Below are 19,573 nucleotides of genomic sequence, written 5' to 3'. Positions count from 1 at the left end.
CCTGAAAAAGTGCAAAATGGATAGTGCATAGTAAAAAATATCCATTTTGTCATTTTGTGCCCAGCTGCTGCCATGGGAGACAAACACCCTAAAAATCATGATGCATGTTTTCCCGGGTAAAGCATACGGGACAGTAATCTACAGGCTGGGCACATGGCAGGGCTTAGAAGGGAAGGTGCAGCATGATGTATAAGCTGTGCGTCAGGGTAACAACAGGGTACTCTAAAAATCCAGGGATGTATGATAAATTCGGAAGCAATCTTTCATACATAGCCCTGGTTTTTCTGGGCATGTCTCACAGTGATGAATGGTGTCCTTCCGAATGCCATTTTTGGAGCACACCCTGCACCTCTTTTGTGACCTTCCCTTGCTGGCTGTTTGGGGAACTACTCCTGGAAAGTGCTGCCCTGGTACAATACGTGATGTGGCCTCACTTCCAGATGTGCTAGCACTCCCCCCTTCCTGGTCTCCAAAAAGAAAGTACTTTATTACCATCTCTTGAAATTCCAGGAAAGTTCCCCTCTGGCCGGCATATCGATGCAGCACATAAGCATTATACAGTGCCATCTGCATGATGTGCACGGCCAGCTTCTTGTACCACACCCTCGACTTCCGCATGGCATTGTACGGCTGAAGCACCTGGTCAGACAAGTCCACCCCTCCCATGTATTTGTTATAATCTAAAATACAGTCTGGCTTGGGGGTTTCTGTACTGGCACCTCGTACTGGGACAGGGGTGGTGGTGTGCTCATGTATTGTGGTTAATACAAGGACCTCTCTCTTGTCCTTGTACTTAACACACAATACAGAGTCGCTGCATAGTGCCCTGGTTTCGTGCCTTTTAAGTTTTTGCCCAAGCAGCGACTTAGGGAGACCTCTCTGATTTCTGCGTACAGTGCCGCATGCCGCAGTATTTCTGGAAGTGAGGCACTTGAACAGGGTGGTGCTGGTGTAGAAATTGTCCAGGTAGAGGTGGTAGCCCTGGTCCAGCAGTGGGTGCACTAAATCCCACACTATCTTCCCTGTAACACCCAGGAAGGGGGGGCATTCTGGGGGCACTATAGTGGAGTCCTTCCCTTTACATACCCTGAACTTGTATGTGTACCCTGATGAACTTTCACACAGCTTATACATTTTCACACCATATCTTGCCCTCTTATTGGGCAGGTACTGGCGGAATTGAAGTCTCCCTTTGAATTGTACCAGGGACTCGTCTATGCTCACATGTTTGGCAGGAGTATATGCCTGGGCAAACTTGGCACTAAAATGATCTAATATGGGCCTGACCTTAAATAACCGATCATAACTGGGGTCACCTCTGGGTGGGCACTGTGTGTTGTCAGTGTAGTGCAAAAACTTATGGATGGCTTCAAAGCGCATCCTGTTAATTGCCATGCGGAACATGGGGGTGTGGTACAGTATATCTGTGCTCCAGTAGTCCCTGATTGAAGGCTTCTTTACTATACCCATAAGGAGTATTATGCCCCAATACTTGTGCATCTCTGCTGCAGTGACAGGGGTCCACCTGTAGGGTTGTGCATAAAAGGACGTGGGGTTTTGGGAAATATGCTGTGCAGCGTAGAGATTTGTCTGAAATATAATAATATTCAGCAGCTCCTCATCAAAAAAAAACTTAAAAAAGTCTACAGCTCTGAGCCCTGTCGTGTCAAAGTTAATGCCAGGATGGCCCAAAAAGTCAGGGACCTGAGGGGTATAATTATCTGGGGCTACCCATGTGGGGTCAGTGGAAGCCCCAGACGCTTCTCCTGCAGAAGTCCCAGAAACTTCTCCTGCAGAAGTCCCAGAAACTTCTCCTGCAGAAGTCCCAGAAACTTCTCCTGCAGAAGTCCCAGGCACTTCTCCTGCAGAAGTCCCAGGCACTTCAATTGCAGAAGTCCCTGGAACCCTACGGCACCTTCTTGGGGGTCCTTCCAGGTCACTGGAAGATGAGCAGGAGGATGATGATAGGTAAAAGGGACCATCATCCCCACTAGCTGACTCGGTGTCAGATGCAAGCATGTTATATGCCTCCAACACAGTGTACGTCTTCTGAGACATTGCACACAAAAAAAATAGAGAACAAGAAAAATTAGATAATGTGCACCAAACTACACGGATAAACCGTCTAGCAGGCACACAAAAAAAAAAATATAATGCACACCAAACTACACGGACAAGCCGCACAGATGGCACACACAAAAAATAATGTGCACTAAACTACACGGACAAGCCGCACAGATAGCACACAAAAAAAAGGTAATGCACACCAAACTACACGGACAAGCCGCACAGATGGCACACACAAAAAATAATGCGCACTAAACTACACGGACAAGCCGCACAGATAGCACACAAAAAAAATAATGCGCACTAAACTACACGGACAAGCCGCACAGATAGCACACAAAAAAAAAAGATAATGCACACCAAACCACACGGACAAGCCGCACAGATGGCACACACAAAAAATAGCTAAGTACGGGTACACCTACGGCGTTCTGGAAAAAAATATTACCAGGCACCGAAAAAAAACCTATGTGCACCACGCAAAAAGGCGCTACAAATGCACCTAGCTTGCCCTAAGACAAACTAACTACCGCTAAGACTGCTAAAGATTCTGTGCAGTGCTATTCACACGGCGCACTGAAAAGTGCGTCCAGTGCAGAACAACACTAACACAGCGCACTAAAAAGTGCGTTTGGGTTCAGAAGGGACAGACAGGGAAAAACGGAAGACACGTGGGATCACACAAGGCGATCACACAGGGAACACACAGGACACAGGAAAAAACTCCTCCTGCCTCTGTCACCCAAATCTCATCCCGATGTCACCACGTCTCGCGACGTGGTGACAATTCTAAAATAGTATGCGCTCGCGCAGTAGCTGTACTGCGCTGAGCGCCAATAGTGGGAAGCTGCGCAGTACAGCTACGGCGCGGAGCGCTAAGGGGTTAATTCACTCTTATTAACAAAAATACAGCATTTCACATATTATTCCAACCTGCCTCTCAGTCCTGGTGTACACAATTTCAGTTGCCTCTAGACACGACCCTGTAACTTCTGACTTAGGATTGGGGACACCATCTTGGATTTCTGAGTGACAGCCGGGTAGCTGAGTTTTTCTGTCTCTGCTCCCTGCACTATAGCCCCGCCCTACTGCACTCCAGGACGGAGCTGAGACACAGTGAGTTCCTGCCGGCAGTTGCATGAGGAGAACTACAAGCTCCAGACAGCGAAGTTGTTTATCTGGGCAGTCACAGTAGGAAGGCACAACAGATCTAGTGTGTTGTGGAAATGCAGTATTGGTTACTTTGTTAGGGAAAAGAAAGAGATCAGGGAAGGGAAAAGTTGTGAGCGTGTACGCTAAAATATAACTTTTATTAATTCTTATAAAATAGTTTATACATACCTCCCAACATTTGGGAAAAGGAAAGAGGGACAAAATGGCGGCACGCGTAGCGTGCCGCGGCGAACCCCCTAAGCCACACCCCCAATCACTCCCTGGCCACGCCCCAAATTTTAGCCATATTAAAAATAATAAAAATCATAATTTAAAAAAAAAAAAAATATATCCTCATCGGGATTTGAACCCAGAACCTGCAGTGTCCATGTACAATAATAACACAGCGCCTCAACCCACTGAGCTATAACCTCAGTGATTAACAAGTGGAGAATTTTGGTAACTAAGAACTATATACTGCCTTGGTATATAGGGAGGGATCTTCTCAGATTATTGTAATTATTGAGACTATTATTATTATTATTATTATTATTATTGAGATGATTATTATTATTTTTACCATTATTAATAATCTCAATAATAATAAAATTTATAATAATAATAATAATAATAGTCTCAATAATTACAATAATAATCTCTGAGAAGATCCCTCTCTATATATCAGTGCATTAGTCTGTATCACAATGTAACACAATGTCTTAGTTACCAGAAATCCTCAGCTCTCTATCACTGGGCTTATAGCTCAGTTAGTTAAGCTCCTGTCTATGGTGCAGAGGGTCCCAGGTTCGAATCTCAGCCTGGCCAAAACTTTATTTAATTTAATTATATAAAGAGCTTGTGTCTGGGGAAGACCTGGAGACCATATATGGACAGATAGAGATCTGAGCTGATGAGTGGTCCCTGCTCTCTCCACTAAGCCGACACTTCTCTGAAAAGGATTCCCTGCCCGATGTCTGCTCTGGGGAACTCTAGGAGATGCAGTGACCATATATGGACAGATCTGAAGCTGATGACGTGGTCCCTGCTCTGCGCTAAGCCCGACACTTCTCTGAAAAGGATTCCCTCCCGATGTCTGTAGAAGCCATTCTGTACTGTGAGTTCAGACTTTCAAAGTATTTACTATGCGAACACAGCAGCGGGACACAGCGGGACCTGGGGGGAGAATCCGTGACAATATCATAGCTGCCCGTGACGCGGGGCAGAGGTACGAAAAACGGGAAAGTCCCGTCAAAATCGGGACGGTTGGGAGCTATGGTTTATATATTTATTTGAGAAGTATGTCCAAAAAACTAGTATGGTTTCCCTAGTATCACCATACTTTATGATAGCCAGAGAGGCTGTCAGGTGCCAGCCCAGGACAACTATACAGGAGTGGATCCACTAATTCTTCCTGTTACTTCTCCTGTATAAATATAACGTCCCCCTACATTATTCTAATATAAGGGGGTATTTGGGTATTTGAGTATTATAACTGTATATGCAGCAGCGATATGCCACAGCACAAACTGCTCTCACGTGGTAGTAAATACTACAATGCTGCTATTGTATATGCACAAAAACACCTTAGAAAGCAGTATAATAATTTACTTGTGCAGCAACGTGGTTTCACTATATAGTTCAAAATCGCTGCCTCGGAGACACAATAGGGCACTGCTCTTATACAATAGCGCCGTTACTTCCCCTGCAACTACACACTGCCACTTAGTCTGAATACTTGCTAAGAAGAGTATAGAGATGCCGTGCTCCCAGCTGCAGGCTCCCAGCTTGTAACAAGCAGCTGCGCACGGCAGTCTCTGCACCTAATGCTGTGGCCGGTATAGAGCAGCTCACGCTATGTAGATGGATTAACATGCTCTCATTGTACCGCGCTATATCGCAAAACTTCTGTCATTAATTGATCGGCGTCCTGCAGTGTGCTGACATACGATTCTAATGGCTGATAGGGCAGGAGTAATGTGCGCCAAGCAATCTTCAGTGATATGAAGTAATGTGAATAAACTGTCTCTCAATTACTAGTCCCTAAACTCTGGCTATCATAACAAACAGTGTCCCAACATGTGTTTTGCCAGGTTATCCTGGCTTCTTCTAGGGGCGGGGGCGGCCTGGCTTTGCCGCTCTTTATGTTGTAAACTCTGAGTGACAGCTTGGCTAGCCAATCAGAGTAACTGTTGGTTCAGTACTGGGAAACAATGTATTAACCCCTTAAGGACGCAGGGTATTTTCGCTGATTTCTCGCTCTCCATCTTCAAAAATCCATAACTTTTTCATTTTTCCGTGTACAGAGCTGTGTGAGGGCTTATTTTGTGCGTAACAAATTTTACTTTCCCATGATGTTATTTATTATTCCATGCCATGTAGTGGGAAGCCGCAAAAAAATTCCAAATGTGGAAAAATTGAAAAAAACTGCATGTGCGTCATGTTCTTGTGGGCTCAGTTTTTACGACTTTCACTCTGCGCTCCAAATAACATGCCTACTTTATTCTTTGGTTCGGTACGATCGCGGTGATACCAAATTTATATAGGTTTTATTGCGTTTTAATAAATTTTCAAAAATTAAACGAATGTGTACAAAAAAGAAAAAATTTTTTTTGCCATCTTCTGACGCTAATAACTTTTTCATACTTTGGCGCATGGAGATGTGTGAGGGGTCATTTTTTGCGAAATGAGCCGACGTTCTCATTGCTACCATTTTGAGGACTGTGCGACATTTGGATCATTTTTTATTACATTTTTTATGTCATCTAAAAAGGTGTAAAAGTCGCATTTTGGACATTTGGGCGCCATTTGCCGTTCCGGAGGTCACCGCCGCCCGTAACCGTTTTTATATTTTGATAGATTGGGCATTTTGGGACGCGGCGATACCTAATGTGTCTGTGATTTTTACTATTTATTATATTTTATATCAGTTCTAGGGAAAGGGGGGTGATTTGAACTTTTAATATTTTATTATTTTTTTACATTTTTTAAACTTTTTTTTTTCTCTTTTTTTCCACTGTTTCTTAGACCCTCTAGGGTACATTAACCCTAGATGGTCTGATCGCTCCTGCCATATACTGCAATACTACTGTATCGCAGTATATGGCATTTCTGCACACTATACATTACAATGAGCCACAGGCTCATTGTAATGCATGTGCAGAAGCCATGTATCCTCGGGTCAAACGAAGACCCGAGGCTACCATGGCAACCGATCGCCGCCCCCCGATGACGTTCGGGGGAGCGGCGATCGGAGGTAAGATGGCGGCGCCAAATTTAAAGTGCCGCCGGCGACTTTGCCAGCGGCAAAGAAGAGGTTAACACCCGCGATCGGTGCAAGCACCGACCGCGGGTGATAGCGATGGGTCTTTGCTGCGATATGCAGCAAAGCCCATCACTGTATGAAGAAGGCTCAGCCCGTGAGCCTTCTTCATACAACCTTCACAGCTCCGTGGCGGATATATCCGTCACGGAGCGTGAAGGGGTTAAGAGTATCTCAATTGTTTGTAAATGCTAATAACAGTTGTTTACAATCAGATGTCTATTGTTCCAAAAAAATGGAACTGTAGGAGTGACGGGGTGACCCGGCGAAACATATGTTGGGACACTGTTTGTTATGATAGCCAGATTTTAGGGACTAGTAAATAAGAGACAGTTTATTCACATTACTTCATATCACTGAAGATTGCTCACCGCACATCGCTCTACTCCTGCCCTATCAGCCCTTAGAACCGTATACCAGCACACTGCAGGACGCCAATCATTAATGACAGGAGTTTTGCGATACAGCGCGGTACAATGAGAGCATGTAAATTCATCCACACAGCGTGAACTGCTCTATACCAGGCCACAGCATTAGGTGCAGAGACTGCCGTGTCCAGCTGCTTGTTACAAGCTGGGAGCCTGCAGCTGGGAGCACAGCATCTCTATACTTTTCTTACTACGTATTCAGACTGAGTGGCAGTGTGTAGTTGCAGGGGGAGTAACGGCGCTATTGTATACACATAAGAGCAGTGCCCTACTATGTCTCAGAGGCAGCGATTTTGAACTATATAGTGAAACCACGCTGCTGCACAAGTAAATCATTGTACTGCTTCCAAAGTTGTTTTGGTGCATAGACAATAGTAGCACCTGATTGTATTTACTACCAAGTGAGAGCAGATGTGCAGTGGCATCTCGCTGCTCCATATACAATGATAATACTCTCCCAAATATCCCCTTATATAAGAACATTGCAGGGGGACAAAGATTCACGAAACAAACAGCTTTGAGTCCAGCACACAGCAATGGGTAGAAAAAATAACTTCTTTTTATTATCCGAGGGGTAAAAACATGTTTAGGAGCATACAGCTAGCGTCACAGAGGTAGGGGGACGTTAAATAGTCTTACAGGAGAAAAACAGGAAGAATTAGTGGATCCACTCCTGTATAGTTGTCCTGGGCTGGCACCTGACAGCCTCTCTGGCTATCATAAAGTATGGTGATACTAGGGAAACCATACTAGTTTTTTGGATATACTTCACAAATAAATATATAAACTATTTTATAAGAATTAATAAAAGTTATATTTTAGCGTACACACTCACAACTTTTCCCTTCCCTCATCTCTTTCTTTTCTCTGACAAAGTAACTAGATCTTACAGGTAGTGTACATCGTGAGTGTATATTTTATTGTGTGAACACGACCCTTTGTTCATGTAGCAGAGCTGACAGTGTGTAATGGACATCTAATGGATTTCATCATCTAATCTCAGATCTGGCTCATCTCTCTTTCTACGTGTCAATGTGTTCGTACAATGTTCAGAAGCCAGATAGCCTGATGAAATTGTACATAAACCTGTACCCTGATAATCTAAATACATTGTCAGCTCTCAGAACTATATGGATCATAATGTGTCTGCTTAGAGAGTCCCCACCCACACCCTGGGATTTTGCACTGACCAGCTTAGGAGTGATAGGAGCTAAAACATAAAACTGAGTAAAATTGTGAAGTAAAGGTTTAAAAATTATTTTATTTTATTTATTAAAAACCCCTTTAAGGATGTAGTCATTTTGTAGCATAAAGGGGTATTCTCGTCTGGGCATTCACATTCAGTTTAATGAATCTGACATATATAAACATTTCTTCAATTAGATTTTATTTAAAAAAAATGTTCCTGTGTGAAAATAATTTCCCATAAATGTAGTGATATGGTCCCTTAGAAACAAGACTGTGTCCTCGGATACGACCACCTCTGCTGGAGGGATTTCACAATGAAACAAAAAGTTTTTGTATATGAAATGTCTGGGAGTTACTGCATGTCTCACAGCTATCCTGTGGTAATAAGCGCTGAATCCAGGAGGGCTCAATAGCGCATGTCTGGCCACTGCTGACAAAATGTGAGTTGGTCGTATCCGAGGCACAAGCCGGGTCCGGGTGCATGGAGAGGGCTTGCGGGCCGAGCCCTCTCCATAGCCTCTAAGTCTTTGCTGCATATTGCAGCAAAGGCTTACCGGTAACACCCACAATCGGTGCTAGCACCAATGGCGGGTGTTTTCGCGATGATCGCCTGAGGCTACTTCGTTGTAACCCATTCATTACAATGTACTATCAGCACATTGTAATGAATGGGGAGTAAAATCTACATATACTGCCATACTGTAGTATGGCAGTATATGATAGGATCGATCACACAACCTAGGGTTAATGTACCCTAGGGGTCTAAAAAATAGTATAATTAAAAATAAAAAAAGTTCAATCTGATCTAAATATTAATAAACAGCAAAAATCATAAACACATTAGGTATTGCCGGGTCCAAAAATGCCCGATCTATCAAAATATAATAACGGTTTTTCACTGCGTTTTACCCTAAAGCGGAAAATAGCGCCCAAAGTCATTTTGAAAAATATACAAAAATCAATAAAAAGTGATAAAAAGATCGCACAGTCCTAAAAATTACAGCAATGAAAACGCCATCAAAAGTCCCAAAAAATGACACGACCACCAAAATTAGTTGCTGTATAACATTTCCCATATCTCTGCTTTACATTTTCATAATTTTTTAAATGTCTGGAAAATTTATTTTGATGTCACACAGTTTTTTGTATTTTCAGAATTGATTATTTTGATGATAATTACTGTTTTTAATGAAATTTTAAATATATAACATTAACCAGTTAAGGACCAGGCCCTTTTTTGTTTTTTCATTTCCATTTTTACTCCCCACCTTCAAAAATATATAACTTTTTTTTAACATGTAAACTGCTCTGTGATGGCTTGTTTTATGCATAAAAAAATTGCACTTCATAGTGATGGTATTGAATATTTCGTATTGGGAAGCGGGAAAAAAATTCCGAGTGCAGTAAAAACGGTGAAAAACCGCATTTGCACCGTTTTCTTGTGTGCCCCAAATGACATGTCTTCTTTATTCTTTGGGTCGGTACAATTACGGGGATACCAAATTTGTATAGGTTTTATAATGTTTTCATACATTTACAAAAATTAAAATCTCCTGTACAAATAATTTTTTTATTTTGCCATGTTCTGGTGCTAATAACTTTTTCATACTATGTTGTAAGGAGCTGAAGGTAGTGTCATTTTTTGCTACCTTGATGACGTTTTCAATTATATCAGTTTTAGGACTGTGCAACCTTTTGATCACTTTTTATATATTTCAAAATGGCAAAAAAGTGACATTTTTGATTTTGGGCGCTATTTTCCGTTACGGGGTTAAATAAGGGGGAAAAACATTATTATATTTTGATAGATCTGGCATTTTCGGATGCGACAATGCCTAATGTGTTTATGAATTTTAGTGTTTATTTATATTTATATCAGTTCTAGCGAAAGGTGATTTGAATTTTTAGGTTTATTTATTATAATTTTTTTTAACTTTTTTTTTATTTTTACAATTTTTTAGACTCCCTATGGTACTTAAACCCTAGGTTGTCTTAACGATCCTATCATATACTGCCATACCACAGTATGGCAGTATTTGGGGATTTTCCTCCTCATTCATTATACTGTGCTGATAGCACATTGTAAGGAAAGGGTTAAAACGAGACAACCTCGGGTCTTTGGAGACAGCCTGGTTCTGCTGCTACTACTTCTCCCATCCTCCTGCCTACCACCAAGGCAGTGTAGCTGATGGCTTTGTCAAAACAAACTATTTTTTTAAATGTGGTCCATTTCATGCAGCAGAAGTTATCATTTCTGTGAAAACTAAGAACACTTTTATTGTAAAAAGTAAACACCTCTGAAAACAAGTATTTCAAAGAAAAAAATATATTTATGTTCAGAGCATTAATTTAAATTGTACTATAATCTTTAGGAGCATTGTTAGGGGAAAGGTTTGCAACTTTGATTGCATGGAAATTTTGGAAACAATTTTATATTATACTTTTGTACACAATGAGTCGCTTCCTTGATCTTGAATAATCCCATTTGAGTCTGGAATTGTTTCAGTAGAAGCTTTAAATCCTTTAAAAACTGGACATATAGGTATCCATCTGAAGAATTTTACTTTCTTAACTAGTCCCATCCCACAAGGAAAGTCATAACTGTTTAGGTCAGGGCATGTGTCGCTGTTGGCATTAGCCCCTTTCTTCCATTGTATCAGTCCTCGTTCTTTTTCTGTACCTGCAAGAAGTATTCACAAACAATTATCAAACAAAATACAACAATTTTTTACTCTGTCATCATTGACAATGACATGTTTAAAAGTGACAATACATATAATATAATTGTTGGGACCAGATAACCATCAAATATCTTTGGGGAAGCTACTTCTGTCTATATCCACAGGAAATCCAAGCACACCATTTCAGTTGATTGGCCCTTGTTGTGGCCCAAAAACATCTTCTCTTTCTATAAGGTTCCTTGAACACAATCTATGCTATAGCCTTGGGGCGGAATTGGGATGTACCAAGTAGGTTTACTTACTCACCAATCACTTTGACTTGATCTGTGAGGGGAAGGGATAGATTACTAGTGTGCCAAAAGTCCCCACATGCGCAGCTTCCCCGGATGCTTCCCCACGGCTGCAAGTGAGCCACAGGTATAGGATCCAAGCGGGGTAAGGCATCCTTTTCCTCCCGAGAACTCCATGGAAGAGATGGCATTAGGACGTTCCACTCACGTGGTGACTATTTATTGGAGGCCTGACTGGGGGTGAAGCTGTGTGGGGGTATGGCAGTTTTGGTGCAAAATTCAAAGATACAAACTCCATTCTGACCATCATTCAATGCAGTGGTATCTGCTGTGTCAGTCTGATCATTTATGCTCCTCTAGACTCCTTTGAGCCCTCCATGTCTACAGATCCTGAAGTACCCCTTGGTCCAGTCAGTCCCTCCTCTTGAGGTTTGGGTATCATTCATGTTTGGTTGTCTTAATCTAAAATTATTTAGAATGTGATGGCAGACAAATCTCTCTCATTAATTATTAGCTTAACGTCTATTCAATAAATGGCTTCTTCCACAGCAATCCATTCAGCCGGCTATTCCTTCCAGATCCAGAATGCCACTACCACTGGTTTCCATATTGGAAGGAGAAGCATAGGATAAGGATAAATCGGATGACAATTCCGAAAAATCTCGCTGCTCGGTGGAAGAGATGGATTCCCTGCTTAAGGCCTTAAAGAGTAACTATAAAGGGTTTTTTTCACAAATAAATACTTTTGGGATGTAAAACAAATTTTCATATTATCTTTGTTACCTATATACAGGAGTTTCTTTGCTATTCCCCTCAGATTACCTCAGTGCTGCAATTGCTCCTTCCTCCCCATGTGCTAACAAGCCCTATGAGCTAGTAGCTCATACAGGCTCGGACTGGGCCACCGAGAAGCCGGGAAAACCCCCGGTGGGCCCTGACTGCTTATGGCCCGACCCCTCATTATCATAGGCCGAGTACTGATGCTATAGGCATGTATCAGTGTCAGCCAGCCTGCTCTCCGCTGTCTGGACGGCTCCTGGGACTGAGAGAGGCTGAGAGCAGGCAGAGACAATGACCCCAGCAGGACAGTCACTGCCTAGGGAGTGCAGGGGATCAGCACATTCAGCTGCAGAGTCTCATCTTCCCATAACACTGGGGCAGTGAGAGAAGCTGTGAGAATGTTACACACCTCACTGCCCGAGTGCAGGGGAAGATGAGAGACTCCGGGCTCTGCTCCAGCCCCACCCCCTATTCCTGACAGGCACCTGCAGCCACCAATCAGAAGGGGCCTGGCGATTCATAACAGCCTGCCCTCAGCACATCCCTCCTAACCCTGCTGTGCTCGGCGGAGGGACCTCCATGAGGAAGAGAAGGCTGCAAACCTGTGTGGTGGCCTCCTGCACCCAGCACTAGGTATGTACAGATATAAAAGTGCACGACAATTCATATTAGTAATTACACATCTTAGAACTACAACTCCCAGCAGTTGAAAGAACTGCTGAGAGTTGTAGTTCTTCAGCCCAGTCTAATTTTCTACATCTTTACTTTAACCCCTTCTTTTCCATGTGCCTCCCTCCTCTGCACGAATGTGCATTACACAAAATCTTATAAATACAAACGATACTTTGTCCCACAATTAGAAAATGGTGATATAAAATACTTTTTTATTGTTTAGAAGTAAAAATTTTTATATCACCCTGATCGTACTGACCAAAAAAAGAAAGGGGAAGTGTCTTATGAAGAATTAAAAATGGCGCTGATGTTAAATGACACCTGTGTAGCATTCATAGTTTTATATTGCCACAGACTTTTATGGGAATGCAAGTGTCAGGCCCCTTCCACACTTGCATTGCAGATCACATCAGTGTCTGATCAGGGAGCGTTCAGGGTTTGGTCAGTGAAAAACTGACATTTTGCATCCGACTTCAATCAGTTTTCAGTCAGAGTTTGTTCAGTGTCTCAGTTTTTCATGCGCGTTGTCAATACAATTTCAATGTGTTTTTCACGCCAGGACTGAGCTCTATCTTTTCTATGGCAATTGATGCGTGAAAAACGCATTGCACTTGCATTGGACTTGCAAGTGTCTCTCTGGGATGTGTTTTTGATGCGTCTCCATAGACTTGTATGATGCTTTTTTCACACGCATGACTTGCAAAAGTAGAGCATGGCGAGATTTAAACGCACATTTTAAATAAACGCCCGTGTGTTTGCGTGAGAAAAAATACAAGTGTGAAAAAACTCATTGATTACAATGGGTCAGAGTGCAAAGCAAGTTCTGCACGTCAAAAGCACACGCAGAAAAAGCACGTGAAAAACCCAAGTGTGAAAGGGGCCTCAATGTAAAGGATTCCCGCATAGCTACGTCCGGGCAGTCACACGTCAGCACGCTAGAGAGAAGAAGGAATGAGCGCTGCTCACCTCTCCCTTCTCCATACAGAATAGCACCGCACAGCCGTTCTTACAGACAAAGTTAGAGCATGTTCTATCTTTTTTTGCCGCCTTGGCTCAACGCTCAGGCACCATAGATGACTACGGGGGACATATATGTTGGTGTGAATGTAGCTTTAATAATAGATCAAGGCACTGAGACGAAGTGGTAATCTTCTTTTATTTGATATTTGTGGCCTTGTTCCTACTAAAATCAATGTTTAAAATATGCTAATGATCCAGAAGTGCTTCTGGGGTGTTACCCAAGCCCTTCTATGCTGCAGGGCATTGTGAGCCCTATTGGGGATAGGGACTGATTTGGTAAACTCTGTGCAGCTCTGCGTAATCTGTGTGCACTATATAAATATAGGAATTATCATGAGGGGATGACACTAGAGCTTACAGTCTATTAGAATGAGGAGGTGACACAAGAGCTTACAGTCTTTGAGGATGAGAGGGTGACACAAGAGCTTACAGTCTATGAGGATGAAGGGGTGACACAAGAGCTTGCAGTCTATGAGGATGAAGGGGTTACACAAGAGCTTACAGTGTATGAGGTTGAGTGAGGACACAAGAGCTTACAGTCTATGAGGATGAAGGGGTTACACAAGAGCTTACAGTGTATGAGGATGAGGGAGGACACAAGAGCTTACAGTCTATGAGGATGAAGGGGTTACACAAGAGCTTACAGTGTATGAGGATGAGGGAGGACACAAGAGCTTACAGTCTATGAGGATGAAGGGGTTACACAAGAGCTTACAGTGTATGAGGATGAGGGAGAACACAAGAGCTTACAGTCTATGAGGATGAAGGGGTTACACAAGAGCTTACAGTCTATGAGGATGAAGGGGTTACACAAGAGCTTACAGTGTATGAGGATGAGGGAGAACACAAGAGCTTACAGTCTGAGGATGAAGGGGTTACACAAGAGCTTACAGTCTATGAGGATGAAGGGGTTACACAAGAGCTTACAGTCTATGAGGATGAAGGGGTGACACAAGAGCTTACAGTCTATGAGGATGAAGGGGTTACACAAGAGCTTACAGTGTATGAGGATGAGGGAGAACACAAGAGCTTACAGTGTATGAGGATGAGGGGGTGACACAAGAGCTTACAGTCTATGAGGATGAAGGGGTTACACAAGAGCTTACAGTGTATGAGGATGAGGGAGGACACAAGAGCTTACAGTGTATGAGGATGAGGGGGTGACACAAGAGCTTACAGTGTATGAGGATGAGGGGGTGACACAAGAGCTTACAGTGTATGAGGATGAGGGGGTGACACAAGAGCTTACAGTCTATGAGGATGAGGGGGTGACACAAGAGCTTACAGTCTATGAGGATGAGGAGGTGACACAAGAGCTTGCAGTCAAAAATAGCACCATATTTGATCATGGTTTTTACAAGTATTGCAGCTCAGACATAGAAATAAATGGAGCTTGATTACAAAATCAAGTACAACCTGGTCAGGTTTGTCACTTTTCAGAAAAAAGTAGACATGTTTTTCAGCCCACAGACAACCCCTTTATTCACCAAATGCCATGTTTGGTGCTAAATAATAGGAAAGCTCACTTTGCAATACTGTGGAGGCCAAGACAGTTGTATTTGTAATATATCCTATAATTCACACGTCCATTTAGCAGAAGGTAGCCCCCCAGTCCGACCCTGAGCTCATAGTAGCTCTAGTAGCTTGCTTAAACTATGTTTCTCAGACGGTTTCATGGAAGGGGAGATACTGCTGCTCCCTGCTCACAGGGGAAGGAGGTCATGTATCAGTTAATGTAGCAGGGCTAGATGTGTACAGAACAGTGAATGCAGATGTCTTGTGCCCAGAATAGTGAGGTACAAGATCTCCCTGTTCCCCATCAGTCCCTCCATCCCAATCTGTGATACTACAGAACTTTGTCTGTCTCCTGTCCTTATGCTGCTCCCTTCCCCCACCTTGTCATTGGCAGTATCAGCTCTGTGCAGATAAGCTAAAACCCTTAGTGCTCACACAGCATAGGCATAGGCTTCATAGACTTCTTGTTTACTTATGCATACCTCCCAACCGTCCCGGTTTCAGCGTGACATTCACGGTTTTACACCTCTGTCCCGCTGCCCCGGGCGGTTGAGAGATATTCACGCTTTTCCTGCCATTGTCCCGGACCGAGAGACGAAGTCCCGTCTCCTGGTCCCGGGACACAGTGCTGTAGATGCAGAGACACGGGCTCTGGAGCAGCGCGGCTGCAAGGAAGTGAGCTGACAGCTCCCAGCACTCCCCCCTCCTCCTCCCCCGGGCCGGCCCCTCCCCCCTGTGAGAGCTGTCCGGAGTCAGTGCAGGACCCGGCCATAGGAGACTCCCCTGCAGCTCCTGCTTGTTCCCCCTCCTCCTCCTCTTTCCTCTGTGTGAGCTTTTCCTGTGTCTCCAGTCATCACAGGGCACAGCAGGAGAGGTGACCCTGCCATAGGAGACTTCTCTGCAGCTCCTGATAGCTGTGGAGGGGGAGGGTGGCAGCACAGACAGAGACCACATCGCTGCCACCTCTACACTGACCATCTCCACTGCAGGGACCAGGGAGGACAACTACTCCCATCAGTGAGTAAGGTCAGTGACTGTATGATAGAAGACAGTCATCAGGGCTTGTGTGTCAGTTTTGTGACGTACAAGCCCTGAAATAATCGCAACGCCTTGTAAATCGCCAGACGTTGCGATTATTTTGCTCCTCACACCTTCTCCATGCCAAGAGGGCATGAAGGAGATGTGGACAGCGGCGCCTGCGCCCTCACTATAACCTGTGAACTTTCATGACTGAAAGTTTGCAGGTTACTAAGCAATTCCACACCTGTCTGATTGTAACCGATCTATTACAGTGTGCGATTTACACATTGTAATAGATGATGTGGAAAATCCCCATATACTGCCATACTGTAGTATACTATAGTATGGCAGTATATGGTAGGATTAATCAGACAACCTAGGGTTAAAGTACCCTTGATGATCTGAAAAATTGTAAAAAAAATAAAATAAACAAAGCCCATAAATATTCAAATCACCTCTTTACCTAGAACTGATATAAATATAAATAAACAGTAAAAATCATGAACACATTAGGTATCGCCACGTCCGAAAATGTCCAATCTATCAAAATATAATAACAGTTATTCCCAGAGTTTAACTCCGTAACGGAAAATAGCGTCCAAGTCAAAAAATGCCACTTTTTTGCCATTTTGCAAAATATTAAAGATGTAATAAAAAGTGATCAAAAGGTCTTACAGTCCCAAAAATGGTAGCATTGAAAATGGCATCTCATCTCGCAAAAAATGACACCACCCACAACCACGTGCACTGAAGTATGAAAAAGTTCTTAGCGCCAGAAGATTCATTTTTGTAAATGTATGAAAACATTATAAAACCTACAAATTTGCTATCCCATCAGACAGCTCTATACATGGAGAAATATAAAAAGCTCAGGATTGAAAAATGCAAAAATTAAACGGGCCATTAATGATGCAGGATTAAACTAATGTCTCTAACTGCGCACCAGACTGACGCTGCATTCACATGAACGTATGGGGGACATATATACGGCCGATATACGTCCCCCATACAGTTCTATGGGCTCACGGCCCTGTACGGGAGCGTTACGGTACAGCACACGTGCGGCACCATACTGTTCAGTAGCCCATAGAAAGATGGGACATGTCCTATCTTTCTACGTGATACGGCGCCGGGCGCTGTATATCCCTATGGAGAGCGGCGGGGGGGAGCTGTGCTCATCCCCTGCTCCTCTCCCCTGCACCGGTGTATGCCCGCCGTACTACGTTACAGCGGGCATACATCGTGTGAATGTAGCTTATTGCTCACCATTCAGATGGTGCCAAGAAGCAGATGGGCACGTGTGGGCATTCTTGAGGACACTATTGCATGTATACACATCGAGGTGCGGTCACACGCACCACTAGGGTAGTGTTTACACACGTAACACTAGCGCATGAGCGAATGCCTCGGCCCCATCTCATTTGCATTTCCATGTGATTGCTTAGCGATCACATGCTTTCATTGGAAACGCAAATGCGATTGAGCCAAGACGCGCCCAATACACTAGCGTTGCGTTTGTAAATGCAGCGCTAGTGGTACATGTAACCGCACTCTGAGGCTTTCAAAAATTATGTGATCACCTTTGTAAAATTCAGCTTTGAAAGAAAACAATCACTGAACAGCGAGAAGGGGGTGTGGCTAGGGGGTGTGGCCAAGGGCGTGGTTAATGTCCCTCTTTCTATTTGTGAAAAGTTGGGAGGTATGCTTATGATTTCTACCACTTATTACATGTTCTCTGCTCCTCCACGTGATGGAAGCTTGCAGGCTGGTCACCATATACATCTTATATGTAACTGTGCAGTGTTGAGTAGATTTACATGTGGGAAACTAAATGGATTTAATGGTAGATTACTTTGAGAGAGAACACAAGGCATCATGGGATCTGTGAGCAAGCTAGCAGGCCGTAGCCTGAGGATATAGACTGACAGATATTAATCTCTGCCCATGTCACCTCTGGTGAGAAAGATTTTTATCAAACACTTTCAGAACAGAAAATGCCATAACTTTGGAAAGAAAAGTAGGCTCACAGGGGTGAGCAGCACAAAGTAGACATTCTTCTGTTTTCAAATGGGGAACCACATATAACAATTTGATAAACTCACTATAGCTTTACAGTTATGCTTTAAGGGTTACCATGGGCTTAGAGAAAGTTAAGGAGTCACTTTCCATCCAGAATCAGATGCTCCAGGGTCTGGGAGAGAAAAGGAAACAAATTGTGGCTCATTTACTAAGGCTCCGTCGGACGCATTTTCCGTTTTGTGCCGAATTGCCCCGGGATTTTGGCACTCATGGTTGAATTTTGCTGCATCGCGCCGTCTTTCACGCAACGGAAATGGGGGGGGGAGGGGGGGGCGGTATTTAACCCCTTAATGACTTGGCCTTTTTTAGTTTTTTCACTTCCATTTTTCACTCACCAACTTCAAAAATCTATAACTTTTTTTTTTCCACATAAAGAGCTATGTTCTGGCTTATTTTCTGCGTAACAAATTGCACTTCATAGTGACGGTATTTAATATTCCATGGCGTGTACTGGGAAGCGGGAAAAAAATTCCAAATGCAGTGAAAATGGTGCAAAACCACATTTGCAACGTTTTCTTGTGGGCTTGGATTTTACAGCTTTCACTCTGTGTCCCAAATGACATGTCTACTTTATTCTTTGGGTCGGTACGATCACTTGGATACCAAATTTGTATAGGTTTTATAATGTTTTCATACATTTAAAAAAATTAAAACCTCCTGTACAAAATATATTTTTTTTTATTTTGCCATCTTCTGGTGCCAATAACTTTTTCATACTTTGCTGTGTGGAGCTGTAGATAGTGCTATTTTTTGCAAATTTTGATGGCGTTTTCATTACTATAATTTTTGGGACTGTGCGACCTTTTGATCACTTTTTATGAATTTTTTAATATTTTTCAAAATGGCAAAAAAATGCCATTTTCGACTTTGGACGCTATTTTCCGTTATGGGGTTAAACGCAGTGAAAAAACTTTATTATATTTTGATAGATCAGGAATTTTCGGACGTGGCGATACCTAATGTGTTTATGATTGTGTTTATTTATTTTTATATCAGTTCTAGGGAAAGGGGGGTGTTTTGAATTTTTAAGTTTTTTTTTATAATTTTTTTTTTTTAAACTTTTTTTTATTTTTACTTTTACTATTTTTCAGACTCCCTAGGGTACTAACCCTAGGTAGTCTGATTCATCCTATCATATACTGCCATACTACTGTATGGCAGTATATGTGGATTTTACTCCCCATGCATTACAATGTGCAATTAGCACATTGTAATGCATGGGTTAAAACGAAGTAGCCTCGGGTATTCGGAACACCCGAGGCTACCATGGTGACGGATCGCCGCTCCCCGTGACGTCATCGGAGAGCGGCGATCCACTTCAAGATGGCGGCGCCCATGCGGCACCATCTCTTTGAAGCCACC

The 19,573-nt window shown here is 43.0% G+C and overlaps 1 protein-coding gene across 2 annotated transcripts in view; it reads right to left on the bottom strand.

The window, feature by feature from the left end:
- Positions 1 to 10,116: 10,116 nt before the first annotated feature.
- The window catches only part of SLC23A1 (solute carrier family 23 member 1), a 159,940-nt gene continuing 150,483 nt past the window's right edge, over positions 10,117 to 19,573 (bottom strand). The window contains exon 15 of one of the 2 annotated variants that reach the window (XM_072150624.1): positions 10,117 to 10,834. In XM_072150624.1, the coding sequence (XP_072006725.1) occupies positions 10,590 to 10,834 (245 nt within the window). In that variant the 3' untranslated portion in view covers positions 10,117 to 10,589. The remainder of the gene's footprint in view (positions 10,835 to 19,573) is intronic. The other variant, XM_072150625.1, reaches the window with a different exon arrangement.

The sequence above is a fragment of the Engystomops pustulosus genome, chromosome 4 (assembly GCF_040894005.1).
Source record: "Engystomops pustulosus chromosome 4, aEngPut4.maternal, whole genome shotgun sequence".
Taxonomy (NCBI): Eukaryota; Metazoa; Chordata; class Amphibia; order Anura; family Leptodactylidae; genus Engystomops; species Engystomops pustulosus.
The sequence above is the reverse complement of the archived record's forward strand: the minus strand, read 5'-3'. Positions and strand labels throughout refer to the sequence as shown.